Below are 24,031 nucleotides of genomic sequence, written 5' to 3'. Positions count from 1 at the left end.
GGATTAAAATTTCGATACTTCGTATCAAATGTTCCGACAAGAATAGGCGGAAAATCAGAGCTTAAGACAAGAAGACACTTTCGTCCAATCAGAATTCTGTTCACATAATCAGTTTGGTCGGTCATCTTCATTTGTCAGTTGAATAAAGTGTCATCCAAGCTGACGTTTATTGGTAATTAAATTTAATTTGCAATACCTGTGCGTATTTATCATCTTTGTTTTTATTGATAATTCTTATCATCAACTTTTCCTGTGATCGTGATTTGAGAAGACACAACAGTATGCTAAAGATCGGACATAATTTCTGTGAGCAAGAAATGTTAAATAAAGTTTATTATAAACAACACAAACTCTTTGTAATTTAATAGCTTTTAATGTGATACCTGTTAAACAGAAATTATTTTTATCTGATGAAAATGTAATAAAATCTAACCATAAGTAAGTGAAATGATGCTAAATACAACTAAATTGGAAACCTTTTTCCCCTGGCCAAAGCGGCAATTCTGAAAACTTTTTGGTGCGAATTTTACACGAGTAGAAGCTTTTTTTTATAATTTTTATCCCGAAAATCACCTGCGTAAATTACACAGGTGCGCAAATTACACTCGTCTTTTCCACTCTCTCTTTCTCTCTCTCTCTCTCTCTCTCACCCTCTCACTCTCTCTCCCTCACACACACACTCTCCCTCTTTCGTTTTCTTAATATATTAAGAAATGGTGGCCTAGCTACAGTGTGTGTCACCCGGGGTAGCCTTTGAGTTTGAAACTCCCTGACCCTATATTCAGGCATATACAATATACCCAAAAGTGCCATCCCCATAAAAGAGTCCTTCCCCATAAAAGAGTCCTTCCCCATAAAAGAGTCCTTCCTCATAAAAGTGTCACTCGGTTTGAATCACTTCCGTACCCTCCCATTTAGCTATGTTATCCCCATTTAGCATCTTTTATGTTTTATGTTTTACTTGTTTTAGTCATTAAACTGCGGCCATGCTGGGGCATCGCCTTGAGGAATTTTTAAAAGAATGAATCGACCACAGTAGTTAAGTTTTCTTTTAAAACCTTGTACTATCGCAATGAAAGTTTCTCTAGATTAAAATATAAAACATGAAATGAAATCATTTCCAGTTAGTGATATGTTACATTGGAAAGAGTCTCACATGACACAGATTTACTTTCACCGTTCTGATATTCAAAAACCATGACAATTACTGACAGTCCGATAAAACATAATCCCGAAATAATAAAAAAAATACTAAGTCCAATGGTTGCATTGTATTTCCATTCTTTTTTATTCCCTCTATCTTTGGTGTAACGGTAGAGGCAGATAGCTGAAAGTCAACCAGAAACATAAAAAAAATTAATCAAGCTACAATACACGGGAGAAAAAAATGTGAAGTTTATATAATAATCATTACACAGTATAACATAATTAAACTTTTTTTTTTTGTCTTCAGTCAGTTAGTGTTGTTTCATATTTGCTTCTATCTTTGAATTAAAGGAAATAACTACTATTGCCTTCAGACCTTGCTTTTGTGACTTAGACATCAATATAGAAACTCGTCAACTTCAATTTCTATCTAGACAGAGGTTACCAAATATTAAAGGATTAACTTTTATTTAGCATTTTCATATTTTGGAAGTTTTTGATGCAAAATCTTGTGTTGAAGGATCTATTATACTTTCTACGTTGTGTATAAATGTGCTTCTCGCAAGGAGAGGCAACTTAAATTTCATACTCCCGCAGAAACAGAAAAAATGCTTCCAAAATATACGCAGCAACGAGTAAGAAGCCAGAAGAATGGCAACAGCCACTTGCACGTCTCAGACCTTTATAAAGATTCTCTATTATATGGGTAAATGGTTGACTCGAATTCGAGTCAAGAACGTACCGGTTCATCGAGATTCGGCAAGAGAATTAGCCATTCTCGAGGAGATTATCCACCCATATCTCAACAGGACTGGAATTCTTATGGAATTCTAGTTATTATTTTCTCTAGAAGAAATAAATCGTATACCGATTTTTCTGTTTCGAGGAATGCAAGAAGATGCCGGTGATCATAGAGGCGGAAAAATCCCAATTGCTTAATGAGAGGGTATACTAAGCCTTTTCGCCTGTTGTAGAGAAAGCACGATGCTATTATTATTATTATTATTATTGTTGCTGTTGTTGTTTTGATTCTCGCTGTTCTATTTACGGTTGTTCTCTGCTTGAAAGCAAGCAATAACAAATCACCAAAGGTTTCAAGCAGTGCCTTCTCCTGTGATTAAGAGAGACAATACTCTTCTTAGAATGCGAGCTGTACTCAACAATGCTGTCTTATGGTCCACTTCGAGCTTGGCAGCAGTTCCAATATTCTTAGTATGTTTTTCAAAGCTCTTGGAAACTGCTCCCATTGCTCCAATTACCACCAGTATCACCATTACCTTCCTCATGCCCCACAGTTCTCTTAACTCGTCCCACAATTATTATTATTATTATTATTATTATTATTATTATTATTATTATTATTATTATTATTATTATACACACAACAGATTAGACTGTTAGCAAAGAAAAATTCCTAACATCGAACTACAACAGGTAACCTTAAATGCCAAGAACCCTCCTAACCATCCTCGCCATTCCTAATAACACTGTTTTCTGGAACTGTACTAAATTAGGTTTTATCTCTAATTCCTTTATCCATCTGTTGAAAACTTAAGGGATAGTCCCTAATGCACCTATAACTACTGGGATGCATTTTACTCGCACTTTCCATAGTTTCTGTAATTCTATGGCTAGGTCCTGCTACTTTCCTGCTTTTTCTATACCTCTCATTGAATTTTTCATCATTTGAGACTGTAAAGTCAATTATCTGGCATATTCTATTCTCTTTATCTACAACTACGAAATTAGGCTTTGTAACTTCTATTACTCTTCAGTCTGAATGTTAAAGTCCCCCAACACCTTATATTTCTGACTTTCTAGTAGTTTATTAGGTTCGTGTTTATACCATTCATCAGTATGGTCAGATCCAAGCTTTCTACATAACTCTCATTGTTGTCATGTCTTTTCTGTATTCGTTCTGTGCCAGCGTACTATATTCACTTACTATATGAGTAACGCTTTCCTCTATTGATTTGCATAAACTACATTGGAAATCTACTTGACTTTTGTCCATCTCGGCCTTTGTCTAGTTAGTCCTTAATGCTTCCTTACCCTTCCGATATACTCTTCAATTTTCATTTTCATTTTCATTTTCATTTTCATTTCTATAGTTAGTACTATGTCAGATTTTAATATTCCTAGATACTTATAACACTTTTAATGATTTTAATGTCTGACCATCTGGTAATTGGATACGTAACTGTTGACTACATGTCCCCTTTTCATGACTAATATTGCACACTTATCCATGCCAAAATCCATGCCTATATCTTTGCTGAAGAATGTTACAGTCTGTATTAAGGAATCTATCCCTTTTACATTCTTACTAAAAAGCTTCAGATCATCCATGTAGAACAAATGGTTAGTTTTTGCCTTACTATTTCTGAACTGATGCCTTGCCTTTGCCTTCCTTAATACTAAACTGAGAAGGATCAAACATAAGACAAATATTAAAGAGGATAACGAGTCTCCTTGGAAAATTCCTCTCGATATTAATCTTTCTTAAAACTGAGTAGAGATCTACTTTCCATTTCTTCATGCTAAAGCTAATTAATTCTCTTATGTTGTTTGCTTTGCTGAATATACTCAAACATTCATTTATACATGAGTGTGAGATCATGTCATAAGCGTTCTTGTAGTCTTCCCATGCTATTGTTCTTTCTAGCTTTTATTTCATTTCGAATTTCTTCATTGACCATACGTTCTTCTAGCATTCTTCCTGTAACCTTTCTGTTCTTCTGGCAGTAAAGTCTTGTTACCAAGGAGCTCGTAAATGCTTTCTGAAAGCATTCCAGTCAACAGCTTCAACACTAATGGTAAGCTAGTGATTGGTCTATAATTGCTTGCTGTATTACATTAGCTTTTATCTTTCATAAGGAGTATTGTTCTTCCTCTGGTCATCCAATCTGGTATTATTCTTACATTAAGGCAATACTGAAGTTGTTCCCTCAGCCTCCCATGTAAACTACTAAATTTCTTTAACCAGTACCCTTGAACTAAATCTGGTCCTAGGTCCTTCCATTTCGGCATTTTTCCTAATACTTTACTCATTAATGCAATAGTTAGTCTTAGATCTGGCTGCTGCTTCTTACTCACTACTTCTGCCCTCACTTTTTAAAACCATATTGCATCTCCAAATATTACTCCAGAAGGTTCTAGCTTCTTCTATATTATATTTCTCATTTTCAGTACTTTCTTCTCCATTATTCATTTAGTTATAAAATCTACTCTGGTCTGTCTCAAATAATCTATTCTGTTGATACTGATCTATTCTTTTCTGATATCTGGAAAGCTTATCTGCTACTGCTATGATACGTTGTTTCACCTCTTCTATGAGCGTTCCAAATCCTTTCTCTTTGAGTAAGTATCTTTTCTCAAGAGATTTAAATCTTGTGTTTCCTAGATTATTCAGTTTCCAGGCTTCTATTCTACTCAGATCTTGTCTTAAAATCTTCACTTTATTTTGTAATCTCCTTTTTCACATTTGCTCTTTTCTAATCTTTCCTTGTAGAATATCTAATCTTCTAGTAACTACAACTCCTCCCATATATATCAATATGTTAGTGTCTCCTATATTTTTAGTGTTGTTTGTCTTTCCTACTGCCTCTTTGGTGATGTGAAACAAGATAACAAACTACACCCAAGTAGGCTACAGAAGTCAAAGAGCTGAAATGAGCATTGCAAAGTGATTCGTTTTAAAATCTTGCCAATTTACCATCTTGGATAAGTAATATTTTTTTTTAATGGACACCAGTATTCTTTGATAATGTATTTAGTAGCTCTATGTCTATCTGTTTGTCTGTCATAATTCAGTTTATTTCAAGATTTCTTGTTAATAGAAAAAAAGCCGGTTTTTAACCTAGAGCCAAAGCTCATTCACTGAAATTTGAACATCAACAGGGTATTTCTGCATGTGTATGCATACATGTGCAGTATTTGGAGTCAGTACATGTACAGATTTGTATATTTTGTTTTATGTGTGTATTCTCAGACATATAATTGCATGTCTAGACATGAACATAACTATTTAACTGATAAACTTCTGGAAAGTTTTACAGACTCATAGTTCCAGTGATGGCTTGGATCTGTAGTCTTCGGATCAGCTTTCTCCTTTCTGATTATAGAAGCTTAATTTCTCAAGATTGGTACATAGGCAGTGTGTTATCTATCTTAGCGCCCCAATAATTATAGGTATTAATGTGAACTTATAATCTGGGTAGAGTAACTGTAGATTTCCCAATAGTTCAGCGTAGGTATTTTCTTTTTCTCTGATCATTAGCTTCATGTTAACATCTGCCGAGCAGTTGATTTCCACCACTATGTATGTATGTGGAGTCTGTGATAAAGGATGTGAGATTTGTGCTTTATGAACGAGAAAAATAGTTGCTGTGCTTTCTGTGTTGTTCTTGATTTTAGATTCTGTTCAGCACTAACGAAGAAGACTTTTGATTAAAGGTGCTCCAAAAATGATAATATCGTGTTTTTGTATAGGAACTGCATTATTCAATATATTTATTTCAGGCCGCAGAGTGTGGCTTATGAAAAATTTGGTTGCTATTTCTAGTAGAGTAAGCGATCACGTAGAAGCTCTCTCGCTAGTTAGTGATTTTAATACAAGTTGGTGTATGAAATCAAGTTTGCAGCAAATATGCTAACTGTATGACGAATTTAATTTGAATTTAGCTATAAAACTGATTCTATGGTGTAATGGTTATCACTTTGGGCTCTGAATCCAACAATCTGATTTCCAGTTTCGGTAGAACCTAATTTTTTCCACAGTGGCTTTCCTGCATGAGTGCAGATGCATGGCCGAAATGCATCAAAAGAATAACGCATTGAATTTATTAACAGTAATTTAGGGTTGAATATAATTTGGTTTCTGAATATTCTGCACAATTTTATATTTTCTTACATTTTTGACAAAAACTCAGAATCTCTTTCATAACACCACTGAAATGCGCTATAGCTTGTCTGGTGCTTTCTAGAATTAATACTGTATCACAAGATGTTAAAAATTGGCAAAGAATTGCTTTAGGATATTTTAGACAACTTTTTCGGTAAGATACAAATAAAATATTTGGAAGCCAGACATACCTGGGAGTATAAACGTAAGGGTAGAGGCGAATGGTCCCAAAAATGAGATAAAATATCTAATATTTGATAATAACATAGCCATCAAAGTATTAGAGGCGATCCAGAACGATGTAATTACGATAGTATGAATATTTTCTTTTCGTTCTGTTTCTTCATCGGAAAATTTCCAGTATTGACACCATAAGCTCCGGACAGCAGATCTGAAAAATACTAAAAGGGTTATAGGAACTTTTGACTGATTATTGAAAATGCAGAAAAAAAAAAAAGCAAAAACTTTTCGATAGGGTAATTCTTAGCCCACTCTTAAATTTCAATTATATCACTCCAAATTCTAGAGCCAGCCATTGCCCACGATCGAGTATAGTTTGGTAAAATGTACCTATTTCTTTATTACCCACAAGGGGCTAAACATAGAGGGGACAAACAAGGACAAACATAGATATTAAGTCAATTACATCGACCCCAGTGCGGAACCGGTACTTAATTTATCGACCCGAAAGGATGAAAGGAAAAGTCAACCTCGGCGGAATTTGAACTCAGAACGTAACGACAGACGAAATACCGCTAAGCATTTCATCCGGCGTGCTAACGTTTCTGCCAGCCCGCCGTTTGGCAACATGTACCATGCTTTCGCTAACTGTTTTAGGTGCCGGTGGAATCGTGAGCAGGTATAGATACCATCTCGACACTCTCACATTTGACTCAGCAACGCATACACAATGTGACTACTGCAGAGAGATCGAGAGAACGACTTGCTCAAGGACATAACACTCCGTCCACTCTGACACTGAATGCACAATTTTATGATCGTGAACCATTAGGTAACGCACCATAACTACTGATCTGACCAGAAAATATAATGTAACTTCATTTTATTGCCTTGACCATTAAGGTTTGTTAATCTAAAATTTAACGTAATTTATTCCGTTATTAAATTTCAGTTACATACAAACTAAAACAAAATATTTACATTAGGATTAAAATGGCTCAATCGAATTACAGATTTTTTTAAAGTTATATTTTATGTTGTTTTTCAGAAAGTATTGCTTCCTCCATTGAACCAGAGAGCTCTGTTAAATGTTGAACAGAGTGATATACATAAATAATTTTCTCAACCGGCACAGAAAAATACTCCTACAAAACAGCTATTTGTAAGTAAAGACTTACAAATCAGTACAGCAGCAAGCTTTCAGTCAACCATGTCTACTTATATGAGTTTCATTTCACAAGTAGAACTTCCTGTATCGATAAGTCGTTTTGGCCAAAACATATCGTTTTCTAGGAATGCTTACAAGTCTCGTCAATTAAATATATTTTTATTTAGCAAAATATAGTCCTATCAGCAATAATAATATTAACAACTTCCAAAACATGCTAAGTGAACACTTATTCCACTTCAAAAATGCAATATACATATATATATATATAGTTACTGGGACGTAAACACGCCAACATCGGTTGTCAAGCGATGGTGCGATGACAAATGAACACACACACACATATATACGACGGGCTTCTTTCAGTTTCTGTCTACCATATCCCCTCACAAGGCTTTGGGTCAGCTATAATAAAAGACACTTACCCAAGGTGTCAAAATTAAATGCTGGAAAAGTTAAAAGAAAAGTTTTTTTAAAAGAATATTTGCATACTTATATTAAGAGAAATGTTTTTAAAATAATATTTGCATATATATATATATATATATATATATATATATATATATATATATATATATATATATATAATAATAATAATAATAATAATAATAATAATAATAATAATAATAATAATAATAATAATAATAATAAAGGGAAAAATAAATTAATTAATTTATAATAATTCCACCAAGTAGTATTCGGCATGTTAAAAGGACCATTTTCAGTAAACTTGAACAATATTTTTTTATAATTATGAGTATAATTATAATTAGGGTTCAGCAAAAAAATTTGCTTCACCGCATACCGAACATTAGAAATAGCAGCCAAAGAATCTAGCTATTTCTTCTACTATAAGAAGAAACTCTCAGACAACATATACTCAAAAACAATTCACGTAGGCAGAGAGGAAAAACAACGAAATTCACTCGGCATTTGATTAACTGTAGACGCGTTTCGGAGTTAGATAGATATGAAAAATGAAACAATCACATTTACATTCGGTCATTCGGCACTGTCATGCCTTTGGGTGTCAGAAGTGAAAGTAGAGAAATCTGACGTCAGACGTCAACTTCGTGTATTTACGTCGTCTTTCGTTTATTTACGCCGTTTATTTACGTACCACTGAAATGCAAGTAAAAGCTTGTATGTATGTATGTATGTATGTATGTATATATATATACATACATACACACATATATATAATATACATGTATATATACATATATATATATATATTTAATACATACATATATATAATATATACATGTATTTTTACCGCCTTTAGTCGCACAAATCGACCCCAGAACTTATTCTATCGGTCTTTTTTCTTAACCACTATACATTATATACATACATACAGATAGATAGATAGATACACACACACACACATATAATAGATATAAAATGTGTACGTGTGTACATTTTTCAGAAAAAAATTCATACATTTTAAATATCAATAGCATTTCTCTTATTTTTTACATGAAGTTTTCGAAAAATGAATTTAGAATGTAAAAATCAAATATATCAAATTAATAAACGCAAATTATTTAGAATGTAAAAATCAAATATATCAAATTAATAAACGCAAATTATTTAGAATGTAAAAATCAAATATATCAAATTAATAAACGCAAATTATTTTCAAATATCATTTTCAACGGTGAGATTATCAAAATATAAACTTGAAGTTAAGTTTAAAAATAAATGCGATACTCATTCTGTCTTGATACTTATGCTCAAATACATGGATATAGCTGTCGAATTTGTTCTATCAACTTCCCGAATATATCATCCTTAAATTCATAGCGCCACATGAATTCGATGAGATGGGTCTGAAGTAAATTTCTGGCTGTTCCACATTCTCTCCTATTTCGAGTCTTTACGTGTTTCCATAAACATTCTATGTGGTTGGTTGTGGCAAATGTTACCGGATCAACAAAATTTATAGAATGATTCACGGTCAAATGTCTGTATCCTAGCTGACTGAGTGTATTATACGAACGCCAAAGGTCGGATATTATTGTTGTACCAGGCAATATACGCTCGCGTATAATCTGTAATAGAGTGTCCGCTGTTCGATTTTCAACTGCCACTAAAATACATCTTCTACTATCTCTTTCTAATGCACCAAACACCCATTGCGTTTTAACCCGATGGCCAACATGATATTTTCTCTTAACAAACGCAGTTTCATCTATTTCAACGATTCTATTGGGTCCTCCCAGTTTAATATTCTGTGCAACATAATATTCTGCACATACATCGCGGCAAAAATTCCTCCAATCGGTTACCGCTACATTTGCTAAATGACATTCCTGTCCTATTCCTTTTGCTAAATCTTCTTTGGCCCAGTAAAACAAAATATCTATGATCTGTTGACACTTCGATTTGCTATTTTCTAAAAATGTTCCTTTTCTAATTGACACGGATTTTCTACAAGGTCTTCCACACGACCATATTATTTCATCAGATATACTTTTTTTCGTTACTTCTCTCATGGTAGCTCCACACGATGTACATATTTTCTGGGTATTCAAAAGGCCATGTCTCTTAAGCCAATTAATGCTATCTGCTGTTGTAGCAGTGGAGACGGCAATATCGCGGTGACTAATTCCTCTTGAACTTGGATATGCAAAAGCCATATTAAAAATTGTTTAGCACGTGTTGATATCACACTGAAAGTTTCTAACTGAATAAATTTCAAAGTTTGAATTACGCACGTGGTGGTCAGTGGTCATTCTGATTGGTGTATGTAATCGCGGTGATGGTCATGGGGGTTCATTTGTGCAGATTTTGGTGTGATTTCTTTTTTAAAAACAATAATGAATAATGCAAGAATATATTTATTCTTGCATTATTCATTATTGTTTTTAAAAAAGAAATCACACCAAAATCTGCACAAATGAACCCCCATGACCATCACCGCGATTACATACACCAATCAGAATGACCACTGACCACCACGTGCGTAATTCAAACTTTGAAATTTATTCAGTTAGAAACTTTCAGTGTGATATCAACACGTGCTAAACAATTTTTATTTACGCCGTTAAATATTTACTTAAATTCCTTAATATGGAATCTGGATGTTAAATGGTAAGGGACATTGAAAACCTCTAGAGCACTAGTAGTCTATATTCCTCCTACCCCTCTAACTTCAACCTACTAGCTTTTTGCTATAATACATTCAAATATATCTAAACTGAATTCTTCAAAATGGGAATGGGTTTATGGTTTTGACATTTGTACTACCCCTTCCTATATCTATAAATAGAAAAAATTCTTGTTTGTCTCCATTCAACCAAGAATAAAAACCCCTCCCCACTGATAGATCTAAATAACAAAGTGAACTCAATGATAAAATCTACAGTCAGAGAGTGAACATACTACTATCATGTTCTTAAGAATGAAATCAACCTCTCTGTCTGTATATCTACCCTCTTTATAATGTTGGTAAATGAAATATGGATAAGAATGTGCATTGTCCGTTTAATTGGAAATTTCTATAAGTGACTGAAGATTTCTCGACATTTTAAAACAGATTTAATACTTACAGTGTTTAATAAAATGAAGAAGCATGAAATTGTACTACTCTACCTTGGATATACATGTTGCATATTTTGCTTATTTATATTATATATACACACAAACACACACATAGAACCTCGGAGACCCTGTAAAGAGTCATGAGCACTGTCTCCTTTCCAGAAGAAAAGATATAAGAATACACTCATAAAGTCACGCATACACACATGCGCGCGCACACACACACACACACACACACACACACACACACACACAAGCACACACTTACACACACACACACACACGCATGCATGCACGCTTACACAAACTTATGCATATACATACCTTCCTGGAAAGAATATAATTGTGTAGCTGCTAATTCCCTTGACAGCAAGTAGGATGACTGCTATCAATACTGGTACGTCTGGGTTTTTGTATGAAAGGAGGATATCACTGTGCACTTCAGAGCCGAACGACAATGATCCAAAGACTCCCATCAGCATGTAAAAGAACGTAGCGAGAGCAAAAGCTCCGCACAGGACCTTGGTATATGACCGCAAATTTCGATGCTTCATACTGGAGTAGATTGGAACAGAACTTACTTGTGCCTGCAATAGTAAATATTATTTGTTTATTTAATACATAACATTCATTTAATATATAATGCAGGCTTAGGTAAAGAAATTGCTTCCCAACTACATGGTTCCGGGTTCAGTCCCACTGCGTGGCACCTTGGGCGAGTGTCTCCTAGTATAGCCTCAGGCCAACCAAAATCTTGTGAGTGGATTTGGAAAACAGAAACTGAAAGAAGTCAGTCATATATACATATATATATATATACATACACATATATACACACACACATATATACACACACACACATATATATATATATATATATATATATATATATATATATATATATATACATACATATATGTATGTATATACATACATATATAGATAGATAGATAGATAGATAGATAGATAGACAGACAGACAGACAGACAGACAGACAGACAGATAGATAGATAGATAGATAGATAGATAGATAGATAGATAGATAGATAGATAGATAGATAGATAGATAGATAAATGGAGTTAAACGCAGGTGTTATTCAAATCTTACTTCTGACATATGTTTCGAAGTAAACATTGGTTTTACTCCAGAAGGAATAAAATTATGTAAAACAATGCAATCTTCTCATCAGAGAATGAAAGAAACCCAACACATCAATAAGACATTTTCACAGAATGTTGATGACTGCGTATATGATGAAGGGAACGCTATCAATTTTTTTTAAACCTTAGTGTATATATACTGACTTTTTTTACCACTGCAGATATAAAATCAGAGGCGGCGACGATAGATTACATCGATATAAAGGAAGACGATGTAATCAAGGCTATAGATGAAATGAAAACAGACTCAGCTACTGGCCCCGATGGATTCCCGGCAATCCTCCTAAAAGCATGTAAGAGAGTCCTAGCAAGACCACTGCAGTTCCTCTTTCAGAGCTTCCTTGCAGCTGGCAAACTCCCAAGAAAACTGAAAGAAGGTAAAATATGCCCCATTCATAAAGGAGGTAGCAGAGCTATAGACCTATCTCTCTGACCTCACACATCAGCAAGGTCATGGAACGAATAGTCAGAAGGAAGCTGATCACCTTCCTTGAAGAGAATGACTTGCTGCCCGATACCAAACATGGTTTCCGACCAGGGAGAAGCTGTTTAACTCAGCTCCTACAACACTATGACTGGGTGCTGAAACGGCTGCTCAACCACTCAAATGTGGAAGTGATATATCTCGACTTTGCAAAGGCCTTTGATAAAGTCGATCATGGAATGATATGTCACAAACTGCGTGATCTCAACATAGTTGGAAAACTGGGAGAATGGCTTCATGACTTTCTGAAAGATAGAAGTCAGGTGGTAGTGGCCAATGGGGCCACTTCCATTAACACGCAAATAGTGAGCGGTGTTCCGCAGGGCACTGTTCTGGGACCACTACTGTTCATAATGGCCCTCTCAGACATGCCCTCAGCCACGCAGAGAGCCACGATCACAAGTTATGCAGATGATACAAAAGTTTCACAGGCAATACAGAACCCTGAGGACACTAAACACCTGCAATGTGAGCTAGACAAAATATACAAGTGGGCCGAAAAGAATAGCATGCAGTTCAATGCTGAAAAGTTTCAAGCTCTATACTATCAGCATGCAAAACTGAATGCAATACCCAATCAATACACTGGACCCGGAGGAATAGCAATCCCAGAGGCACAATCAGTGCGTGACCTAGGTATTTACATGAGTGATGACGCGACCTTTCGTGTACATGTTGCTAAATTGGCAATGAAATGTAGACGACTGGCCGGATGGATCCTCAGAACCTTTAGAACAAGAGAACAAGAAACCATGATGGTCCTCTGGAGGACACTTGTCCTAAGCCACTTTGACTACTGCTCTCAGTTATGGTCACCATCCAGTGTCAAGTTGATCACAGAGCTCGAGGCGATCCAACGTAGCTACACGAAGAAGATAGCCTCTATGCAGAATGTAAGCTACTGGGAAAGACTCAAGAGATTAAAACTATATTCCCTGGAGCGTAGGCGGGAAAGATATGCCATAATATACATCTGGAAGATCCTGGAGGGAAGTGTCCTGAACTTTGGCATCGAGAGTTACGCAAATGCCAGAACTAGGCGCCACTGCGTGGTGCCTAGGACTCCAAACTTGCCATCAAGATGTAGGACAAGATTCTGTGATAGCCTGAGCTTCCGAGGCCCACAGCTCTTCAATATCCTCCCGAAGAACCTGAGAGACCTGCATGGGGTGGATGCAGATGTCTTTAAAATGAAGCTGGATCTCTTCTTGTCAGGTGTCCCAGATGAACCAACTTCACGGCAGGAGGGGCAGATGAGGGCAGCTGCATCGAACTCTCTCATGCACCAAATAGCAGTTGCTAGAAAGCCTTCATGAAGTGAAACCAAGTAGCAACACCAAATGGCGGTGCCCCAGCATGGCCACAGCTCATAAGCTGAAACTAGAATGAATCAATCAATCAATCAAATCAATCATATATATATATATATATATATATATATATATATATATATATATATATATATATATATATACATATATATATAGCACGTATGAGGAAGATGATGAGGAGAATATCTTCTATATATATACATATATATATATAGAAGATATCCTCCTCCTCCTCCTCCTCCTCATCATCATCATCATCATCACCATTATTATCATCATCATAATCATTATTATCGTTGTTATTGTGGTTGTTGTTGTTGTGTATGGCGGCGAACTGACAGAATCGTTACCGCGCCGGTAAAAATGCTTAGCAGCATTTCATCCGTCTGTACGTGCTGAGGTCAAATTCCGCCGAGGTTGACTTTGCCTTTCATCCTTTTGGGGTCGACAAAATAAACACAAGTTTTGTTCTGGGGTCAATGCAATCGATTATCCCCCCTCCCTCAAAATTTCAATCTTTGTGCCTATAATAAGAAAGGATTATTATTCAGACACATTGTCTTGGACCATATTAATCAATGAGTCCTTTTATTTAAGCGAGTAAGTTGTGATTTGAGGGAGACATAACTCATAGTTATTCATAGTTTTAGCAATAAGCATTCACCCTTTGTGGCCTAGAGAACATTACTGCTCTAATTGCTACCCTTCCTACAAAAGAAAAAGAAAATTAAAAAATAAGATATAAGCATATGGCTAAAGTCAAAAACAAAACAGACGGATAACTTCAGTTTCAGGTAATCCTCGGAAACATTAAGAAAAGCACGCGCGCGCAGAAACCTACACTTCGTATACAGTGAAACGCGCACACATATACATACATATAGATGTGCATATATAGATGTGCATAGCATATGTGTGTCTGTCTGTGTATATGCATAGGTGTGCATGCATGTGTGTATGTATGTGTGTGTGTGTGTGTGTGTGTATTTGTGGGACTGCTCGATCAGTATTAACCAAGAAGTTAAACAACTATCATAGCTTGTATATGTATATTATATGGGGTATTGTCACATTATGGTTATTGAGTAACTCATAGTCTACGTTAGCTAATCATAGCTTACTAGTCCTATGGTCATTGGAACAGTCGATATCAGACTAGCTAGACTACATGAAGGTACATCAACGAGACGTGGTCGCGTGACTTGCTTGCAAATGCAGCCTATATTTTTTCAGATCATACATTACAGTTTTTAAAAAGACAAACAACATAATGTATAATATGATAGTAATTTTTTTTTTTTTAATCTGATTCAGTTTTTTAATTGCGATCATATCTGGGTGTTGTGAGGGTTTTCATAGCTGTCACGTACTAAACAAACTACAATGACAACAGCAACACTGTAGACAACTACAACAAAAGCATCAACTATAATTTTGTAGCTTATGAGTCATACTTCCACATTCGTACCCACCGAATTTGTTTGTTTTATAACTTCCAGAAAAATAGATATTTTTCAATGAAATCTCTCTATATATAAACGGCAGTTTGTCTGTGTGTGTTTCTGTGTGTCTGTTTGCTTATACCCTCACCCTGACCACGGCTTTCAACCGATTCTGATGAAACTTGACACACACATAGCCCAATGTCATAATTCAAAACTAACGCAGCGAAAATTTTGAAAAGTTCCCCCAGTTCTGAAAAAAATCGATAAATTCGACATGGGGTCGAGAATCAGAAACACAAACCACAGACTGTCTAGGGGACGCAACTCGACCTTTTTAACTAAAAAAAATTTACCATCATATTTTTCCATTTTTGGCTATAACTCTCTAAAAATGCTTTATAGTTATTTCCCTTACAAACCCGAGCAACGCCGGGCGATACTGCTAGTTTGTCATAAATACGCTTCAGAAGGTGTAGATTATAATAGAACTTGTGCTCAAAATATATTTCTAAGGTTGGAGTAGGAGTTTCGGAACTTCTCCCGAGTCGATTTGTTTCCTTCGGAAAAATGAATATTTTTAAAGAAAATCTTCTGCAAATGCTTAAATTTAATACGAATAAGAAAATTTCTTTCGAAATTTCCAGAGTGGGACGTTCTTAGGAAAGTTTCCAGTCGTCTGAAGAAATCTGGTCGTCCTGTCCCTATTAGTGCAGAGACGGCAACTAGCCTGAAAATATGTCCTTCGCTGTCTGTCACATCCAGTACCACCGACTTCCAGATCCAGGAAGATTGTCTGTATTGCAAGACACAGATTTTTCCAAACCATTACGCTGACTCCGCCTCCCGCTCCCGGACGACTTGGAGATGCGTACACCTCGTAGTCACCTAAAATAGGTCGGAATTCCCGTGAGTCGGAAATTCTGGTTTCGCTAATGGCCACCACATTGACATTCAGCTCCTTGAGGTCGTTGAGCAGGTAAACCCGCTTCTAAAAATGACCCCAGGCAACGGTCATTCACACTGCCTACTTTTTACACGAGCATGTTGTCGGAAAAAGAGAAGAAAAGAAAGGGGAAACTTACTTGGTTTTATTTGGAGGGGTGGATTGCTCGTCCTTCCTGTTGGCTTGGTGTGTTCCCAACAGCAAATCACCAAGAATTCTCTTGGTGACATTCCCTCGGAAATCTTCGATTTCCTGTGGGAATTGGGTTTTTAAGTGTGTGTATATGTTTTGCATTGTTTGAATGATTTGTATGTTTGCAGGTAGGGAGAATGTGGATATGACAAAATCTTTTGGTATAATGTTTGTGCATGATATATAGTTTATTAATTAATCATTTTTTTTAGTTTATTGCCATGTAATTCGTAATGTTACTGTCTTTAATTTGTGTTTGTTGCTGTTATTGTTGTGGTAGTGATGGTTGTGGTTGTGATTGTTGTGGTTGCGTGTGTGGAATGGCTTGTGTTTCAGGAGTTAGAGATGATGGTGTCGATGCAGTGTTTGTTTTTGTTGTTTTGATCTTTTCCTTTCCACTTCTAGTGTAGATGAAGACTGCTGATGTTGTTTGTCTGTATGTTTGTTTTTCCTCTTGTTTCTAACGTTCTTTTGTTTTTAACTGCCACTCTTCATCGCGGTCCGTTTCTTCAGCTGTGATGTCCACCCGCTCCTCAGCGGGAAATGGAATATCTTCGGGCGCTGAGAAGTGTTTGGGTGAATACGGTGTCGGTATGGTTGTTGGTGTTGGTGTTGATCGTGCTACAGCTGAATCTGCTGATGGTGCTGCTGCTGTTGTCGCTGGAATTCTGGTGGCCGTTGTTGGTGTAGACAGGAGAGGTACCCGACACTCTCTTTTTCGTTTTGTTTAGGGTAGTCGGCTTTTAAATGCTCAGGTGAAAAGCAAAGGTGGCACTTTGCTTTTCTTCCATCTAATCTGACTGGAAGAAGGATCTGGTCTGGGATGAGATCCACATTCTTTTGTATTGTTTGAATGAAAAGTTCTACGGTCATTAACGACCTATTGTTATTGATATTATTATTATTATTATAATTATTATTATTATTATTATTATTATTATTATTATTATTAGTAGTAGTAGTAGTAGTAGTAGTAGCAGTAGTAGTAGTAGTAGTAGTAGTAGTAGTAGTATGTTTGATTTTTGCTTTGTATTTGTACAAGTTGGCTCCAAGTCTCACCCAGAGACATCAAGACATAAGGTAGAAGTTCGTGTTGGTGTTATGCCTAGGGTGTCATGTATTTGGTTTGTACATAATATTGTTCATGAGAATGTTTTATTATTATCATTATTATTATTATTGTCATCCTTTAATAAGGATATATCCTAATAAAGGCACAAGGTCTGAAATTTAATGTTTCACTGGTACTTAATTTATTGACCCCAAAAATGAAAGGCAAAGCCGACCTCGGTGGGATTTGATCTCAGAACTTAAAGATTCGGGAAAAAATACTGCAAGAAATTAATTGCAACCCTCTAACGATTCGGTCAGCACGACTCACATATACATTGTAATAACAAAGATAGTATCTTACCTCGTAGCAAACCAAAACATCTATAATGAAATATATGATAGCTTTGCTGCGTTCATGTCTGTGGAAACAAGTAAAATAAATAACAACATTAAAAATAAATCAAAAATATATGATAATAATTGTCAACATATTTACAAAGCTGGGAAAGGAAGAGTCGAGTATATCGACCAAATATTTTATTTATCGATCTCTGAATGATGAAAGGTAAAGTTGACTCCAGTGGTGGTTCACATACTCGATACCACTAGCCACTTTGGGGTCTTCTACATAGAGTAGAGAGCACTTACATGCGTGTAATTGCTCTTACATACGCAAACATATCACTTCCCCTTCTCTCAGATTTTCTGACACCGAAATTTCATTGTCAGGATATATCAGAGTAACAATAAAGCACATATATGTTAGAGGGCGAGGCGGCGAGCTGGCAGAAGCGATAGCGCGCCGGGCGAAATGCTTAGCGGTATTTCGTCTGTCGTTACGTTCTGAGTTCAAATTCCGCCGAGGTCGACTTTGCCTTTCATCCTTTCGGGGTCGATAAATAAAGTACCCGTTTCGTATTGGGGTCGATGTAATCGACTTCTTCCCTTTGTTTGTTCCCTCTATATTTAGCCCCTTGTAGGCAATAAAGAAATATATATATTAGAGGGCGACAAAGATAGCTTTTGACTATTTCTTCGATGCGGAACATGGAGATTGCTATTCCAAAGATAATTCGTGTGGTTTTAGATACAGATGTGAACAAATCATTCGATGTGTTCGGATAGAAAGGGCGCGCAGTGAAAATAAATCCTCATTTTGATGAATAGCTGTCTGTAGGTGCTATTCTGGGAAGTTGTGCGCATTTTTAGAACAGTTCCCGACCACTTAGGAATAGCAATGGATCAGAGATAATGGGTCTCGTACCAACTCCATAACTTTTCGCAGTTGTTGGCAGTAGAGAAGCGATAACTGTATGTAAGAAACGGTTAGAGATGAGTAACATTGCGTGGGGCAAATCTTCTGCTTTACATCGTCATCGCAATGGGCTTTATGGGTTCGTGTCATACACTTCGTAGACGTTTATCATGACGCTGAAAACTGGGAACATTCTCTGATACGTTGACTGACAAGGTGTGGTGTTACAGAGGAAGGACACAAGCAAAGGAAACATCGTGGACAGCATCTGATCCATAGCTCTGCTGCGTGTAGAGTTTTGAGAGTTAGTGCAGGGCAGTGCTCGCGAAGAGACTGACGCTTGTCGTACTTGGTGTAGCTAGAAGCGCACAGACTTGTGCTATTTCCATCAGATTTATTCACAACCACCTCCACCTCATGCCAGTCATCGTTGCGAAATTGGCTAAAATAAAACTTGATCTAGTGGGGCTCAAATACCTTGGCATCAATTCAAAGCTTTCGGTAATACTTAGTGGCTCTTCTCAGTGTAGTTAGTTTCGATATCATTTCAGAGGATGGATTTCATCAATCTATAGTAAAAACTGCTCTGTAGTCAGGATAAATGGCCACCTGTGTGGTCCATTAGGAATCATGCCCAATCAGCCAGAGATTGAAGCATGTATAGGGGTTCCTGGATAGTGAACAGCTGTTGTTACAGTTTGATAGGCACATCTTTTCACAGTTGATCTCTTTCATTGAACTGCAGTCCCGGATCAAGTGAAGGTCAATATTGGGTATTTGACGCTACCAGGAGCTCGCAGTTTTCTACCAATCAAGCAAACGGTGATATATCTCATGCTTTATAGAATTAAAGGTGGACAAGAGTATCAACGTGCAGTAGATTACATGCGTCGACGAAGATTAACTGAAAATTCTATTCCGGCCAGCCAGGGTACATAGACACTTTTCTCAAAATCTCCTTGCCTAGCATTGCCATTTCGGAATAAAGTCTAAAAGCTGCCGAAGCTGCATGAAATGTGCACAGAACAAGGAAACCTTTCAATACACACTAGATCTATATCGCGGCGTTGTATAATTATATTGAATAGTGCCGAATTTTTGTGCAGTAATTACGTTGACGCTGATTTCTTATGGAATTATGTTGAATAGGTGTTGTCTTAGAGGAATCTAGCTATGTACCAAATCGAAGTACTAATGTTGTATTTTAAGCTCCTGTTCCTTTATTTCTGATAACCTGACAAGTTTGAGAAAATTTGCTAAAACAAATATTTTGATTAACGAAAGGAAAAGAATTGAACAATGTTAGTGAGCATATAAGAAGTGGAGAACTTACGGCGTTTTAACTGGACTAGAAGGTGAATGTGTTTGTGTATATTTCACAAAAACCAATAAGCTGACATACAGAAATGCTGCAGTACCGACAGTACTATAATAAATATAAAAAAGATCTTCATTTATTTGAAAGAAAATCTGGGCTTAAATTCTGCTTTGTATTTTACTAATTTTTTAAGAATACAAGTACAACACTTGTTAATTGTAAATTATGTAATCTGTTTCGATAAGTGTAATTATTTTGAACAGTGAAAAGTGTAAAGTTTCTAGGTCTTTTCTTTAAGTGGGCACCAGAGGAAGATGTAATTGTAGCCTTGCTTGTAAACGAGGATAGAAGAAGGAAATACAATAAAGGAAAGCTATTAAGAATAAGGGGACAAATGTAGAGGCCTACATGCAAACCAACAACACATTCGTCTTTCTTCATAATTTTGGTATTCTAACTGAATTAAATTCTCTGATCATCATTCCTAATGTAGCTTTCTCTGGAAATATATATAATCAAATATAATCAAAATAAGCAACAGTACGATCGTTTCATGCTACTCCATTTAATTGAACAATGCAATCATTACATCAATTTAAAATGTAGAGCAATCTTCAGCTGCATAAAAATATTAAATTTAATTAAACTAGAACAGATGGATACATTAGTATAATTATACCTAAAATCTCCAAGAAGTCAAGGAGATAGACAAAGAACATGTTGTCTCTACTTCAGCATAGAAGTTACTAAATTTATCAAGAAGACTCTGCTTGCCACTGATTTTTTTGTCTTTATGGGGTCAGTTTTAATTTATAGACTAGTTTATGGTATCTGTGAATATTGATTAATTGGTATATACTGGTATTAATAAAGGAGTATTGGGATAAAGGAACATGCCAATTATATATTTATAAAATTTTAATTTAAGCAGTATTTTTTATAAGTAGTGAATATACCAGTATATTTTTATATAAGCTAAGTATGAATTTATGGAGATACAAAAATTAGATTAATTTTATAAATAAATAATGGCTTATTATAAAATAATAAAGAAATAAAATAAAATAATCAAGTAGGGCAGAACACCATAGAAAAGGAAATAAAATGGCTAAATTACTAATACTACGGTAAAGTATATATATAGCTTGTTAACACCAATAGAGAAGATTTTTAGAAAAAGTATAATTATTCAAAATATATTAGACTAAAAAATTATATATTTATTTATTTAGCTAATACCAATAAAAGACTGATGTTTGGTATCGGCTAAAGGAATATTTAAGTTATGGAACAATCATATTTTACACTAATCTTTTTTTGGAAACTAAGGGTTATATTATAGGTTTAAGAAGTTATTATTGTTACTCCCTGCATGATATTTATAGTTTCTTAGTGGCACTTGTTTAAAAGGATTATTTATATAAAGCCCCTTATAAATACTAAAATCATGAGGGTAGAGCCATTTAAGAAAGAGATAAATCAAGTAATTTCTAAAGATCATTTGAAATAATATTGTCATATTGTATAAAGTTAAATTATAGAAGAATTATTAAGAATGAAATTTTAACAAAAGGATAAAACTTTTTTGAATATTTCGAGTAGATGCCAACTTTTTACCACAACAGAGGGAGGAAAAGAAAATTGCAAAGAAATAGTTTAATATTTATTTACGTGGCTGTGTGGTAAGTAGCTTGCTTACCAGCCACATGGTTCCGGGTTCAGTCCCACTGCGTGGCACCTTGGGCAAGTGTCTTCTATAGCCTCGGGCCGACCAAAGCCTTGTGAGTGAATTTGGTAGACGGAAACTGAAAGAAGCCTGTCGCATATATATATATATATTTTTTTTTTTTTAATATATATATATGTATGTATATGTGTGTGCGTGTTTGTGTGTCTGTGTTTGTCCCCCCAACATCGCTTGACAACCGATGCTGGTAGGTTTACATCCCCGTTACTTAGCGGTTCGGCAAAAGAGACCGATAGAATAAGTACTAGGCTTACAAAGAATAAGTCCTGGGGTCGATTTGCTCGACTAAAAGGCGGTGCTCCAGCATGGCCGCAGTCAAATGACTGAAACAAGTAAAAGAGTATCTAAATATTAATTATTATATGGTTTCTATGGAGATTAATCAACTGGATTTAACTGGTATTTAATAAGGGTATTTTTTGGATAACACCTTAAACAGTAACTCTAAATTATACAAATTAATGTTGTAGGGCAGGCTGCCTATTCACTGATTTTCAACTAAGAGCAATAAATTTTAAACTCAAGATCAATAAAGTGCTACATACTAAACCTTATGATATTGCTTATAATAGATCTTGATTTTTTATGACTAGGCGCAGGAGTGGCTGTGTGGTAAGTAGCTTGTTTACCAACCACATGGTTCCGGGTTCAGTCCCACTGTGTGGCACCTTGGGCAAGTGTCTTCTACTATAGCCTCGGGCCGACCAAAGCCTTGTGAGTGGATTCGGTAGACGGAAACTGAAAAGAAGCCCGTCGTATATATGTATATATATATGTGTGCGTGTATGTTTGTGTGTCTGTCTTTGTCCACCTAGCATTGCTTGACAACCAATGCTGGTGTGTTTATGTCCCCGTTACTTAGCGGTTCTGCAAAAGAGACCGATAGAATAAGTACTGGGCTTACAAAAGAATAAGTCCTGGGGTCGAGTTGCTCGACTAAAGGCGGTGCTCCAGCATGGCCGCAGTCAAATGAGTGAAACAAGTAAAAGAGAGGAAAAGAGAGAAAGATACTAACAAGAATGCCTGTCTACTCTCTCAGCCCTCTGTTCTCTCAGCCTTAGATATACAAGGGTTTTGATAAACTAGTCTATAAATTAAAACCGACCCCATAAAGACATAAAATAAGTGGCAGGCATTGTCTTCTTGAAAATCTTAGTAACTTCTATGCTGAAGTAGAGACAACATCTTCTTTGTCTATCTCCTTAACTTCTTGGAGATTTTAGGTATAATCATACTAATCTGTTCTAATTTGATTTAATTCTGTCTTTGTGCAGCTGAAGATTGCTCTACATTTTAAATTGATGTAGTGATTTCACTGTTCAATTAAATGGAGTTACATGAAACGATCGTACTGCATTACCTCTGGATATCTTTGTTGCTTATTTTGATTTTAATCGCCTTACTTTGAAATTGTATGGATAATACCGTACTAAATTCTGGTGCCTCGACTTAAGTACCATATTCATCTGAAACTATATATATATTGTTACGGGACCTCCGAAAGCTGTTACGGAATCCCACCTGCCGTCGCTCGTATCACTCGAACCCGGGATCCCAACAAGTCGAGCGATGACGATTGACCAGGCCCGATCGATCGGTAAGAGTTCGCCACGGAACCCAGAGAGGAGAGAGAGACAACAACAACAACAGCAGCAGGAAGAGACACAGAGGCAATCGAGACACAAAGAAATACAGCGGAAGGCAATTGGCTTATATTTAACCTACTAGTTTATAACACTTTATAATTGTTACAACATCAAATACATTTAGATACATATCAGGTACATCAAAGAGGAAAAACATGCAGATACAACACATCAAAGCATTTAAACATGCAGATACAATATAACAACAGCATTTAAAGAAAACAACAAATCAATACAGGTATACAACAGATCAGATTGATGCAATATACAGTGCGGAGACAACAGTTCTGTTTCAAATCACATTAACGTTACAGTTCAGAGGACAATTAACACATATACGTTCAATGTTCATTAAATTCTTTTCAGACTACAACAGAGCCTTTCTTTTTCTCTCTTTCTTTTACATAGGTAACACAACTCAATAATCAACACATCAACAAGTCCTTTACTCACTTCTGTAACAGTTCGTTATAGTCTCTTTACATAATTCACATATCAACACAATTAACACAT

The 24,031-nt window shown here is 35.8% G+C and overlaps 1 protein-coding gene across 2 annotated transcripts in view; it reads right to left on the bottom strand.

The window, feature by feature from the left end:
* Nucleotides 1-430: 430 nt before the first annotated feature.
* LOC115226200 (putative sodium-coupled neutral amino acid transporter 8) overlaps nucleotides 431-24,031 on the bottom strand; it is a 44,350-nt gene continuing 20,749 nt past the window's right edge. The window contains exons 5-9 of one of the 2 annotated variants that reach the window (XM_036505728.1): nucleotides 20,141-20,233; nucleotides 17,914-17,971; nucleotides 11,268-11,530; nucleotides 6,241-6,440; nucleotides 431-1,327 (exon numbers count right to left, since the gene is read on the bottom strand). In XM_036505728.1, coding sequence (XP_036361621.1) covers nucleotides 1,125-1,327; nucleotides 6,241-6,440; nucleotides 11,268-11,530; nucleotides 17,914-17,971; nucleotides 20,141-20,233 — 817 coding nt within the window. In that variant the 3' untranslated portion in view covers nucleotides 431-1,124. Of the gene's footprint in view, nucleotides 1,328-6,240; nucleotides 6,448-11,263; nucleotides 11,531-17,913; nucleotides 17,972-20,140; nucleotides 20,234-24,031 lie in introns of both variants that reach the window. The other variant, XR_005000556.1, reaches the window with a different exon arrangement.

This window comes from Octopus sinensis, linkage group LG1, assembly GCF_006345805.1.
Source record: "Octopus sinensis linkage group LG1, ASM634580v1, whole genome shotgun sequence".
Classification (NCBI taxonomy): domain Eukaryota; kingdom Metazoa; phylum Mollusca; class Cephalopoda; order Octopoda; family Octopodidae; genus Octopus; species Octopus sinensis.
Note: the sequence above shows the minus strand (reverse complement) of the source record. Positions and strands in the feature narration are given on the sequence as shown.